This window comes from Eschrichtius robustus, chromosome 10, assembly GCF_028021215.1.
Source record: "Eschrichtius robustus isolate mEscRob2 chromosome 10, mEscRob2.pri, whole genome shotgun sequence".
Classification (NCBI taxonomy): Eukaryota; Metazoa; Chordata; class Mammalia; order Artiodactyla; family Eschrichtiidae; genus Eschrichtius; species Eschrichtius robustus.
Window position 1 is genome coordinate 36741375 of NC_090833.1, and position 13957 is coordinate 36755331.

General features: G+C 43.0%; 1 protein-coding gene and 1 non-coding gene across 2 annotated transcripts; both read right to left on the minus strand.

Moving 5' to 3' along the window:
- Positions 1-5371: 5371 nt before the first annotated feature.
- Positions 5372-6343, minus strand: LOC137770308 (olfactory receptor 13C7-like). The gene has a single exon (XM_068552920.1). It carries the CDS (start codon positions 6341-6343, stop codon positions 5372-5374), a length of 972 nt encoding a protein of 323 aa, XP_068409021.1.
- Positions 6344-11809: 5466 nt separating this feature from the next.
- LOC137771055 (small nucleolar RNA SNORA69) lies at positions 11810-11966 on the minus strand. The gene has a single exon (XR_011075274.1). It is a non-coding gene; the product is annotated as a small nucleolar RNA SNORA69 (small nucleolar RNA).
- Between the last annotated feature and the right edge of the window lie 1991 nt (positions 11967-13957).

Here is a 13957-nt window from a genome sequence, read left to right on the forward strand (position 1 = left end):
AATTAAGATGGTACCTTGAAAAAGAAGTACTGAGAGATTTTAATTTCAATATTGACTCATGAACACTCATGTCCATACCAAAACCTGCACACGGATATTTATAGCAGCTTTGTTCATAACTACCAAAACTTGGAAGCAACCAAGATGTCCTTTAATAGGTAAGTGGTTACATAAACTGTGGTACATCCATACAATGGAAGATTATTCAGCAATAAAAAGAAATGAGCTATCAAACCACAAAAAGACATGGAGGAAACTTAAAAGCATGTTACTAAGTGAAAGAAGCCAATCTGAAAAGCCTACATACTAAATGATTCCAACTCTGTGACATTCTGGAAAAGGCAAAATTATGGAGACAGTAAAAAGATTAGGGGTTGCCAGGGGTTAGAGGGGGTGGGAGGGATGGAGAGGCAGAGCACAGAGGATTTTCAGAGCAGTTAAAGCATTCTGTACAAAACTATAATGCTGGATACATGTCATTACACATTTGTCCAAATCCACAGAATGTACACTAAGAGTGAACTCTAAACTATGAAATCTGGGTGATGATGTGTCAATGTAGATTCACTGATTGTAACAAAGATACCATTCTGCTGCTGGATGTTGATAGTCGGAGAGGTTGTGTGTGTGGGGGGACTGGGTATATGGGAACTCTGTACTTCCTGCTCAGTTTTGCTGTGAACCTAAAACTGCTCTAAAAAACAAACTGTATTGATTTTTTAAATGCCCGTTAGACATTAAAAATAAGAAAAAATATTGATTTACTAATAAGTTTGGATAACTGCTCAAGTTCCTTATCATAAATGTAGTCAGAGAAGTAACACCCCAAATGTATGGTTAATCCCAATACTATTTACAATGAGACATTATTACTGTGTGACCAGTTACATGTTTCCTTGTTATTGTGCAATTGGCTATGACACCATGATGAGAACATGTACCAAGCAGATGCTTCTGAGCCTTGCCTGACACTTAATTGGGAACAGTGCACATTTGTACTCCCTGGTACAATTATAAATGAGCAGTTGAGCGTAGGCTTGGATTAGGGAAAAGATCAGTGCAGAATTACACTTTTTCTAATCAAGGACACATTTAAAGAAGATAAAATAAATATGAAGAGATGGCAGGAAAAGATTTATTCTGAGGTCTATGCAAAGGAGTCAACTCAACAATACACATGCTATTGTGGTAGCGGCCTCTTGTGTGCCAAAAATCAAAACGTAAGTTTGCATGTGTCCATGGTCTTACTACATATTAAAAGTCATTTAGAATAGATATACATATATATAAAAGAAACTCAAATCAAATACTTGCAGAACCCAACAAACCTCCATTTGGGAGAAGTTTGATTCTTGTTTGATCAGACCATATTATTCAAGAGTTTTGTGCGATGTATGTTTGAATATGTCTATTTTAATTCTGATAACCCTCTTTCTCTTCCAGAATAGTGAATCATGCCCTCTTCCCCAGCTGGAATAAATATGTCATTCTGTTCTCTTTTTGTTTTGTGTGATCATGATGGTGTCTTATGTTTAATTCTAATCCATCCTAAGTTTATGGTAGCGTGTGGTGTGATGTATGGATTAAAGGCAAACCTTCATTCAATTGAATGTTGCTGCTGTCCCACTATTTATTAAAAAGTGGTTCCTTCTTCACGCCATTAATTTTGACCTGACATCTATGTATTAAATTCTATAGTTGGAATTAATTTTCTGGTATCTCTGATAACCACTGATTTTACAAAACTTAAAAATAGCCAGTAGTGTATCGTTCAGTAATTGTTACTTTGTAATAAGTTCAAATCTGGCAGGAAGACTCTAACATCATTACTTTCAAAAGATCCTTGTATTGTTCAATTATTCTTTTTTTTTAACAATTAACTTTATTTATGTATGTATGTATGTATGTATGTATGTATGGCTGCATTGGGTCTTCGTTCCTGCACGCGGTCTTTCTCTAGTTGCGGTGAGCAGGGGCTACTCTCCATTGCGGTGCATAGGCTTCTCGTTGCGGTGGCTTCTCTTGTTGCGGAGCACAGGCTCTAGGCACGCGGGTTTCAGTAGTTGTGGTGCGTGGGCTCAGTAGTTGTGGCTCACGGGCTCTAGAGTGCAGGCTCAGTAGTTGTGGCACACAGGCTTAGTTGCTCCGCGGCATGTGGGATCTTCCCAGACCAGGGCTCGAACCCGAGTGCCCTGCATTGGCAGGCAGGTTCTTAACCACTGCGCCACCAGGGAAGTCCCGTTCAATTATTCTTCACTAGCAATTTATGTAGTTCGGTACAGTTTTCTGGGGAATTTATTTATTGTTTGTTTATTTTGGCTGCGCCGGGTCTTAGTTGCAGCATGTGTGATCATTGTTGCGGCACTTGGGATCTTTAGTTGCAGCATGCGGACATTTTAGTTGTGGCATGCATGTGGGATCTAGTTCCCCTAACCAAACCCAGGCCCCCTGCGTTGTAACACGGAGTCTTACCCACTGGACCACCAAGGAAGTCCTGGCTTCTGGGGAATTTAAAACACTAAATAACTTTGTTTCTTTATTTTTTTTTAAAGATTTATTTATTGATTGATTGATTACTATGTTGGGTCTTCGTTTCTGTGCTAGGGCTTTCTCTAGTTGCGGCAAGCGGGGGCCACTCTTCATCGCGGTGCGCGGGCCTCTCACTATCGTGGCCTCTCTTGTTGCGGAGCACAGGCTCCAGACGCGCAGGCTCAGTAGTTGTGGCTCACGGGCCTAGTTGCTCCGTGGCAAGTGGGATCTTCCCAGACCAGGGCTCGAACCCATGTCCGCTGCATTAGCAGGCAGATTCTCAACCACTGCGCCACCAGGGAAGCCCAATAACTTTGTTTCTAAGCCCAGGTTTCCTATTGGCCTTACCGCAGACACAGTGAAATTTGAATCATCGTTGGGGGGGAGGGGTAGAGACCAGGAATATGCATATGAAAGAAGTTCTATTTGTTACAATTTGAGAGTTTCCCCCTTAGAAATTAAGGCCATTGTTTTGTATTTATACTCTCAAGCCCCTGGTCAATCACTCCGCCTTCCTTTATACTCCGACAACATGCATCATTTTTTCCTTGACACAGTCTGTCATGTCTGGAATTATGTTTTTTCCCAATTATTTGGTACTTGTTACTACTGCAAATAGGATATTATTTCTGTTTTGTTTTGTTTTTTTGTTCTATACTGATGGTATATAGGAATACAATTGATTTTTGAGAAGTTATTTCTGTCTCCTTAGCTTTTCTGAACTCATATTACTGATAATATTTTTCTGGTTAATTTTTAGAAATACAATTTTGTTTTCTGCAAAATTTGACATCCGTTTCTTTCTCTGCTATATATATGCCTCTAATTTTGCACTTGACAACATTGTTTTATCTATTTGCACTTGCACTTGACTGCACTTTTAGAGCTATTTGAAGTGGGAACGGTTGGTTTCTGGTCTAGCATGGAAGAAGCTTGGAAGACACCACTCTGTACTAACAAGTGAAAAGCTGAACAAACTGATAAACCAAAAATTCTTCTTAGACCTGTAAGAGCAGAGAGGTCAGAGGGCAAACTGCTGCCCCCAGAGTGCAGAGAGCAGCCTCGGTTGCCGATGCTGGAGGACTTGGCACACGCAGGAGTTGCTTCCCTGACTCTCCCTTCAGACCCTTGGCCCTAGTCGCACATCTTGCAGAGCCTGCTACTCAAAGTGTGGTCCGAAGGGCAGCAGCATAGGCATCACCTGGGAACTTGTCAGAGATGCAGAATCTCCAACCTCACCTCAGACTCAGTGAATCCGAACTGGCATTTTCACAACATCCCCAGGTGAATCAGGAGCACGTTAAAGTTCCAGAAGCGCTGATCTCAGGAGCTTGCAGAATGTCCACCAGATGGCGGGTTTGCAGCAGGCACAGGTATCCAGAGCTACAATCAGCCCACCCAAGTCTCCTTCAAATAGTGCCCTAAGTGGCCTTAGAAATTTGGAGCCATTGCTCTTCATCTGCGAAGGATGGGGAGAGAGCCCAGAGGAGATCCCTAATCAATGAGCGGCAGTTTGTGGGGTGTGAGCCATGAACTACTCCTCTCTGGGCTTTCCCCAGGTGTTTTTACACACACTGTCTAGTGAGAGGGATGGGCCATAAGCTCTTATTTTACAGACAAAGGACTTAAGGTCCAGAGAGGGAAAGACACTTAGCCAAGCGCTCAGCAGTGGCAAATGGTGTTGGAGGTGGAATTGGAAGGCCGGTTTCTGGCTGCCTGGCCTGGGCTGAGAGCACCTCTAGATGGACAGGGCAGGATGGTTCAGCCCCAGTCTATGCTGACCTGGGTGGCCTGCTTATCCCCTTCCCTGTCCTCTCCCACCCAGCTGCTCTTTGAACAGCTATCTTGTTTTCTCTGGGAGTACTAGAAGCAGCTGTTGTAATAATACAATAATTTGGAATGTTAATGGGCTTTTCCCAATACTTAGGGTTCTGGACTTAACCCCCAGGGGAACAAAGCATCAGATTTAATTGGGAACAAACAGGACAAGCCATGGTCCCCAGACAGTCCCCCTGGGAATCTTGATGGTCCCTGAGTCTATGGCCAGGACCAGCTATGAGCCACTGACTCTTCAATGAACTTTCATCCCAATCTATTTAGTTTTGTTTTTTCAGTTATAAGAACAAAGAGTCAGCTTCTGGTTGCAGAGGATCTTAGATTTCATTGGCATAAAGTAGCTATGATGTGACGTCACCATGGTTATGCACAAAGCCAACAACTAGCCAGCATTTCTAGAAATGCGAAGCTCTTTCCTTCTAGATTCTTAGATAGAAGATTCCATTGCCTATGTAACAAGGGGAGGAGGGCCAGTTTACTTTTTAGTCTTACTCACATGGTCCACAACATGAACCTTGGGAGACTCCCTTCTCTACACTGGGCTCCCACTTCCCCAGGAGGACACTGAGGAGTTTGGAGATCATGTGTTCTGGCAGTGTGGAATTCCATGACAGTCACTCAGATAGGTGTTCCTTTTTTTTTTTTTAATTTAAATTTCTTTTTTAAAAAATTAATTTTTATTGGAGTATAGTTGCTTTACACTGTTATGTTAGTTTCTACTGTACGGCAAAGTGAATCAGCTATATACATCTACATATATCCACTCTTTTTTGGGTTTCTTTCCCATTTAGGTCACCACAGAACACTGAATAGAGTTCCCTGAGCTATACAGTAGGTTCTCATTAGTTATCTATTTTATACATGGTATCAATAGTGTATATATGTCAATCCCAATCACCCAATTCATCCCACCTTCCCCCCCTTTCCCCCTTGGTATCCATACGTTTGTTCTGTACATCTGTGTCTCTATTTCTGCTTTGCAAATAAGATCATCTATACTATTTTTCTAGATATACAATGCAACATTACTCAGGTGTTTCTGACACACAAAGTTCTTCACAGCAGCCTTTACATCTTTGTTCCTTAGGCTGTAGATGATGGGGTTGAGCATGGGAGTCACCACCCCATAGAAGAGGGAGATGAGCTTGCCTGAAAGGTCCTGTTTATCTGTCCCCAGTGGGTCCTTAGACTTGGGCTTGGCATACATAAAGACAATGGTCCCATAGAATATGACCACAACTGTGAGGTGGGCAGAGCAGGTGGAGAAGGCCTTTTCCCTCCCCTCAGCTGAGGGGATCCTCAGGATGGTAGCAATGACGAACACATAGGAGAAAAAGATGAACAGAACTGGGATGCCCAGGAAGATAATAATTGTTGTCCTCAGACTGGTCACACTGATGGAGATGTCAGCACAGGCCAACTTCAGGACAGCCAGGATCTCACAGGTGAAGTGGTTGATGATGTTGTCCCCACAGAGGGGCAGTCGTATTGCAAGGGATGTTTGGACCACAGTGTTGATGATACCAGCTGCCCAGGAGCTGGCCATGGGCAAATAGGCAGCCTTGCTCATGACCACAGAGTACCTCAGGGGGTTGCAGATGGCCACGGAGCGATCAAACGCCATCATGCTCAGGAGCACATACTCCGTGGTTCCCATGGCAAAGGAGAGGAACATCTGCCCAAAACAAGCTGAGAAGGAGATGGTTTTCCTGGGGGTCAGGAAGCTATCCAGGATGAGGGGGACTGAGGAGGCTGTGTAGCAGATGTCCAGGAAGGAGAGGTTCCTCAGGAAGAAGTACATGGGCTTGTGTAGGCGGGAGTCAAGGATGGTCACCAGGATGAGGACCCCGCTGCCCAGCAGGATCACCAGGTACATGAGCAAGATGAGCACAAAGAACATTTTCTCCAGCCTTGGGTGGGCTGAGAGGCCAAGGAGAATGAACCTCACCAGGGGGAAGGTCCAATTGGACCTGGCCATGGTGCATCTGCTCTGTCACCTGCAGGAACTCAGGTCAACCTCAGCATCCTCTGACTCTGCAGTTGCTGGCTTGCTAGTGAGGAACGCCCTCTCTGCTGAGCAAAAGGAAAACAGCTTTAACAATGGATGGTCTCTCTGTGATTCTCAGTAAAATTCAGGGGACTAGAAAAGAATCTACTTTGACATCTTAAGCCACTCTCTGTGCGAGAGACATTCGAGATGCCCCTGTGGTGATTTAATTTACCTGATCAGACATATTCATTTCTACTGGTATATGCTGGATGATGGACTTATCTTGTTAAATCTTGTTATCTTGTTAAATCTTGGTCAGAAAAGTGAGATGAGATTCACTTCATGTCTTTCTCCCTTGGTGCCCAGGGCTGGTGAAATGATCAGCCCTGAATCTACAGCTCTTGGCAGGCTTTCTTCTCTTCATGTTACCCTCACAGAAACATCTTCTGACCTTCCCCTTATCCTCCTATAATAGACAGCCCAGGCCCCAGGCCATCCTCTCATCTGTCCATTTACGCCATCCTGTCTTCCTCTCTCCATTCATCAGCCAACATGACTCACTCACACGTGACAGAAAATCCACAGCCTTTCAGGGAAGGATGCATTGGCTCCAGAATAGACTACAGTTCCATGGAGGGGGCACTGATAGGTCACTTTGGAAGGGCAGGATGGACAGGAAGGCCACCTGGGGAAGGTGACATCCAATCGGGTCCTTGAAGGAGGCTGAGGGCTGGGCTTGGGCAGCTGTGTTGTGGAGTATGGTTGCATTCTAAGGCGCTTATCATCCCCCTGGCTGTAGTGCTGTCCTGGCCAGTCTGCACCGATGCCCTGGGAAGCCAGGCTGCATTAACAGCCACCATCTCAGCCTCCAGAGAGCTCCAGTTCCCTGGCTAGCTTCTCATACCACTGCCACTGAAGTCAGGCTAATGCCTCATCCCTGACTTTAAAGACTTCAGCCTTGGAAAAGGGACCTCCAAACATCTAGTCTCCCTGAATTTTCCTTTTTACATCCAAGCTGCTACTATCCAGTGTTTGCTTGATCCCATCCACCAATGAAGATCTCATCACCTTTTTAGGAAGCCAATTCTAGCTTTATACATCTTTTATCATCTGAAAAATTTGTCTCTTGGGTCAAGTCTCTTTATATTTTCCTAGTTTTAGTCCTAGTCCTGCTCTCTGGGGACACACAGAGCATGTCACTCCTTTCTGCCCCATAACAGCTCATCAGAGATCTAAAGATAATGGTTCCCTTAATTCTCCTCTTTTCCTAGGTTACACGCTGGGCCAAGTAAATCCAGATGTCTGTGATGGAATCCAGGCATCAGGACTTTTTAAAGCTCCCCAGATGGTTTCAATGTCCAGCCAAGGCTGACAACACTATCCTAACTTTGTATTCCCAGGTATTCCATTCTGCTGTCACGACCTTTTGAAAACAGACAATCAACAGACAAACAAATGAAAAGCATTCTTTAGAGACTTGCGCGATTTCTTCCTGGACATTTGCCTGATCAAAAGACTTCCCCAGAATAAGCAATGTCCACTGACAGGTTTTGAGGACAAGCCATCCTCACCCTCCTTGGGTTTTTCTGAGGCCCTATTACCAGCCGTGTTATCCCCTCTGCCCCTAAATGCAAAGGTCAGGCTAGATGACTGAATGCCCATCACTCCTGACCTCTTCCCCACACAGGTGGTGTCTGCAGGAACTCTGTATGGGGCCCCATACCTCCGAGGTCAGAGTCCCTCTCCGATCCAGGGGTTGGATGTCATGAATCCCCTTGAGCAGCTCCTCTTCCACTGGAGGAAGGAAACCATTTGGTTTATTCATGACTGGAATCATGGTTCCAACCTCCCCCTCCCTAAGAATAAAGACTGCTTCCCTTTGGCATCACTTAAGCCCAATTAATTGATTTGGAAGTAATTCAGGTTTGGAAAGATTTTCCAAAATATTTTCTTTCAGCAGACGTGCAAAAATAGTCATAGAAACAGTCATGGGGTGGATGCCACCTGCTTATGCAGGGCTTCCTAAAACACACCTTCTTGGCCATCCTTCAGTTCTGGCTTTCATTATGCTGACAGACAACTGTAGATCCAGGCGTGGGAGAGGCCTGAGGGTCGACCCAGGCCAACCACCGCACCCCCACCCCCAAAGCATGCAGGCCCACTACTTCCTTGACCATGGTCCTCTGGCCTCAGCTGGAATACCTGAGTAAAACAGGCTCTCTGGTTGCTGAGGAGGTTTATTACATTTTAAAGTATCAATCCTATAGATAGGAAATCTGCCTCCCTGCAATTTCCACCTGGCTCTGCCTTCTGCAGTCCTCAAGCAAAGTTAGTTCTTCTCCCATGCCCTCCAGATATTCAGAAATCAGTTGGTTTTGGCAATAAGATGATAGAGAATCAACGCTGCTACTCTCATAGCGTCCAAAAAAAAATGTCATATAGTTGAGAGGAACTGTGCATAATTCCTGAATAATTTTTAGATGTCTTTCAGGATATTATGTCCCACCATGAGGGGCTGTGCTGCATTCAGCACTTGCCATACCACTGAAATCACCTCTTTTCCCCCATTTTGAGCCCTATTCCACTGAACAATCAGATCTATTCTTAGAAATGAGCTTGTGCTAATGAAAATCTCAGAGTCCTTTTACCAAAACCTTCACCTGCCTTTATCAGAAACATGATGTGAAAGGGTGATCACTCTTCTAAGGGTTGGGAACAGGCCACGTATCAGAAATAGCCACACTGGGTCTAAAGCAGGAAGAGGGGGGAGATGCTCAGTCCCTGTGATGGATGAAGGTCCAGGTCTCCCCACTCCACTTGCCTTGGTGCTCCAGGAATGATCTCCAAAGAACTTGCCATTGCCTATAGATGGTAATTTGAGTCTCAGTTTCCTTTTGGGGACCAGTTTTGTACCTAAAGTCATTAAAGTTTGGAAAGTGAGTTGTACTCAGTTTAGAAACTGTGTATTGGGACTTCCCTGGTGGTGCAGTGGTTAAGAATCTGCCTGCCAATGCAAGGGACACAGGTTTGAGCCCTGGTCCGGGAAGATCCCACATGTCACGGAGCAACCAAGCCCATGCACCACAACTACTGAGCCTGTGCTCTAGAGCCCACGAGCCACAACTACTGAGCCGCGTGCCACAACTACTAAAGCCCGCGCACCTAGAGCCTGTGCTCCGCAAGAAGAGAAGCTACCGCAATGAGAAGCCTGCACACCGCAACAAAGAGTAGCCCCAGCTCACCACAACTAGAGAAAGCCTGTGCGCAGCAACAAAGACCCAACACAGCCAAAAATAAATAAATCAAATAAATAAATTTATTAAGAAAAACAACAACTGTGTATTGTTCTGGGATAATATCCCCAAATCCATTGATACTGAAGGCCCCGGAGGAGGTTTTCTTCTTGCTGCCTCCCTCCCTCCTTTCCATGTCCTCCTCTCCTTTCTTCGGTCAACGTATTCCTATGAAGACATCACCCAGAGCCCAGAGCCTGCTGGTCAGTCATCCTGTAGCTCACTCAGCCCCCAGGTCCTTTTCCCTCAGCTGCAGCAGCAGCTCCATCATCCCCAGGCTGGACTTTGCAGTGGTTTTGGGAGGAGAGTTAGAGTTTGATTTCAGGATGGCTACTCATCCACAGAGTGGTTAGGCTCCTTGAAGCAACATGCTGTGTTCCTTCTGGATCCTCACTCTGCCTCTAGTAAGTTACTGTCCTTTCAGCTTCCTGTCCTCTGTGCATGCTCAATTCCTCATCTGAGTCACTGACAGGAGCACAACACAGGACAGGAATGGATACAGAGCCCTGAGGCACTCCATGAGAGACTGTCTCTGTGGACATTACTTTTTCAGGATGGAGTGGGAGGCATCCACATGTAGAGGAGTAGCACACTGGCTCAGTCTTTAGGGCACTCACCCTCTGTATTGAGAAAGGTGAGTTAAAAGTCAAGTATCGCTCTTCTTAAGTTGGAACATCAACCTCTTTACTCAGACACCACAGCTCCTTGTCCTCGGGCCTTCAGACTCTGACTGAATTATACCTTGGCTTTCCTGGTTCTCTAGCATGCAGATAGCAGACTGTGGGACTTCTCAGCCTCCGTACAATACAGTACTTCCACCCAATACAGTACTTATCAATACAGTACTTCCACCCAAAAGTAGCAAAATATACATTCTTTTCAGGTATACCTGGAACTTTCTCCAGAACAGATCACATCTTAGGTCACAAAACAAGTCTTAACAAATTTAAGAAGAATGAAATTATGCCAAGCATCTTTTCTGACTACAATCAAATGAAACTAGAAATCAATAGCAGAAATAAAACTGGAAAATTCAAATATGTGGAAATAAAACAACACACTCGTGAGCAACCATTGGGTCAAAGAAGAAATAAAAAAGGAACTTAGAAAATACCTCAAGACAAACAAAAACAAAACACAATATACCAAAACTTATGGCATGTAGCAAAAGCAATACTAAAAGATGTGTGGGAGGATATTGGTTGTATTGGGCAATAACTGATCTCCAACAACACTAGAAACCAAGTATTTCGGTTAACTCAAGAATAGTATAAAGGGGCTTCCCTGGTGGCGCAGTGGTTGAGAATCTGTCTGCCAATGCAGGGGACACGGGTTCGAGCCCTGGTCTGGGAGGATCCCACATGCTACGGAGCAACTGGGCCTGTGAGCCACAGCTACTGAGCCTGCGCAACTGGAGCCTTTGCTCCGCAACAAGAGAGGCTGCGATAGTGAGAGGCCCACACACCGCGATGAAGAGTGGCCCCCGCTTGCCACAACTAGAGAAAGCCCTTGCACAGAAACGAAGACCCAACACAGCCAAAAATAAATAAATAAATAAATAAAAATTTAAAAAAAAAGAATAATATAAGGAACTTGGATGCTCTTCCCAGCACGTATTTCTAAAACTTCATGGTGTAAGTGATAAATTCAGACAAAGTATTAGTACGAGAGCTTACTGAATGGGAAAGACCAAAGGAAAAGATGAATGAACCCATGACTGTGATGTGAACTATGTGGATTCTGCATTGAATGTGGAACCCAGGAACAGGGATCACACCCATCGACTGTGAAGTAGAGCTGAAGAAAAGGTAGAGCTGGGATTGTGAGTGCAAACAAGACGGATGATGAATCTAGAATGAAGGATGGAATATGACGGTTGGCCTTTATATAACAATGTTTATGTAACTGGAAGAAGGGGGCTGGAGTTGGCTGGGCGAAGAAAAACAGGTGACAACAATGGCTTCTCATCAGAGACACCTTATTCTGACAGCTAAAACTGATGTGCTCATGATAGTGGTCTTGTATTCTTCAACTAATCAGAGCTGGATTAAAATATCCTCAGATTACTTAGCCAAGGGTTGCACAAATGTACTGTTTCTTTTTTAAAGGGCAATATACTGAATTGTAGACTGTCTCAGGTAGTATGGGTGTTTTTTCTCAGATTTTTTAATGTCAATCTGTCATGAGTTTACCCCCATAAAGGCAAAATCAAAAACGATCAACACAGATTTTCTTTCAGTGGGATAATGTCAGTAGTATGGTTATTTTAACAATATTAATTCTTCTAATCCATGAACACAGTATATCTTTCCATCTGTTTGTGTCATCTTCAATTTCTTTCATCAGTGTCTTATAGTTTTCTGAATACAGGTCTTTCACTTCCTTAGGTAAGTTTATTCCTAGGTATTTTATTCTTTTTGATGTGATCGTAAGTGGAACTGTTTCCTTAATTTCTCTTTCTGATAGTTCATTGTTAGTGTATAGAAATGCAACAGATTTCTGTACATTAATTTTATATCATGCAACTTTACTGAATTCACTGATGAGCTCTCGTAGTTTTTTGGTAGTGTCTTTAGAATTTTTTATGTATAGTATCATTCTTCCCAGTTTTATTCTTCCCTTCCAATTTGGATTCCTTTTATTTCTTTTTTTAATCTGGTTGCTGTGACTAGGACTTCCAACACTATGTTGAATATAAGTGGCAAGAGTGAGCATCCTTGTCTTGTTCCTGATATTAGAGGAAATATTTTGAATTGAATCTACAAATTCAGTGCAATCCCTATCAAAATACCAATGGCATTCTTCACAGAACTAGAACAAATAATTTTAAAATTTGCATGGAAACACAAAAGACCCTGAATAGACAAAACAATCTTGAGAAAGAAGAGAGCTGGAAGTATCACACTCCCTGACTTCAGACTATACTACAAAGCTACAGTAATTAAAACAGTACAGTACTGGAACAAAAACAGACACATAGATTAATGGAACAGAATTCAGAGCCTAGAAATAAACTCATGCATTTATGGTCAATTAATCTATGACAAAGGAGGCAAGAATATACAATGGAGAGAAGATAGTGTCTTCAATAGTGGTGCTGGGAAAACTGCACAGCTACATTAAAATAATGAAATTAGAACATTTTCTCACACTATGTACAAAAATAAACTCAAAATGGATTAAAAACCTAAATGTAAGACTGGAAACCATAAAACTCCTAGAACAAAACACAAGCAGAACACCCTTTGACATAAATTGTACCAATATATACTTGGATCTGTCTCCTAAGGCAAAGGAAACAAAAGCAAAACTAAACAAATGGGACCTAGTTAAACTTAAAAGCTTTTGCACAGCAAAGGAAACCACTGACAGAATGAAAAGACAACCTACTGAATGGGAGAAAATATTTGCAAATAATATGATTGATAAGGGATTAATATCCAAAAAATATAAGCAGCTCATACAACCCAACATCAAAAAAACCCCCAAACAAACCAAGATTAAAAAATGAGCAGAAGACCTGAATAGTCGTTTTTCCAAAGAAGACTTTAAGATGGCCAACAGGCACATGAAAAGATGCTCAACATCACTAATCACTGGAGAATTGCAAATCAAAACCACAATGAGATATCACTTCACACTTGTCAGAATGGCTATCATCAAAAAGATCACAAATCACAAATGTCGGTGAGAATGTGAAGAAAAGGGACCCTTGTACACTGTTGGTAGGGACATAAATTGGTGCAGCCACTGTGGAAAATAGTATGGAGGTTCCCTAAAAAGTTAAAAACAGAACTATCATATAATCCAGCAATTCCACTCCTGGGTATACATCTGAAGAAAATGAAAACACTAATTCGAAAAGATATATGCACACCAATGTTCATAGCAGCATTATTTACAATAGCCAAGATATGGAAGCAACCTAAGTGTCCATCAACAGATGAATGTTGCTGTACAGCAGAGACTGGCACAACACTGTAAATCAACTATACTTCAAAAAACAAACAAACAAACGAATGAATGGATAAAGAAGATGTGGTATATATATACGATAGAATACTACTCAGCCATAAAAAAGAATGAAATTTTGCCATCTGCAACAACATGGATGGACTTGGAGGGTATTATGCTCAGTGAAATAAGTCAGACAGAGGAAGATAAATACTGTATGTTATATGCAGAATTTAAAAAATAAAACAAACTAGTAAATAGAGCGAAAAAGAAACAGACTCACAGATACAGAGAACAAACTAGTGGTTACCAGTGGGGAGAGGGAAGGGGAGGAGCAAGATAGAGGTAGGGGACT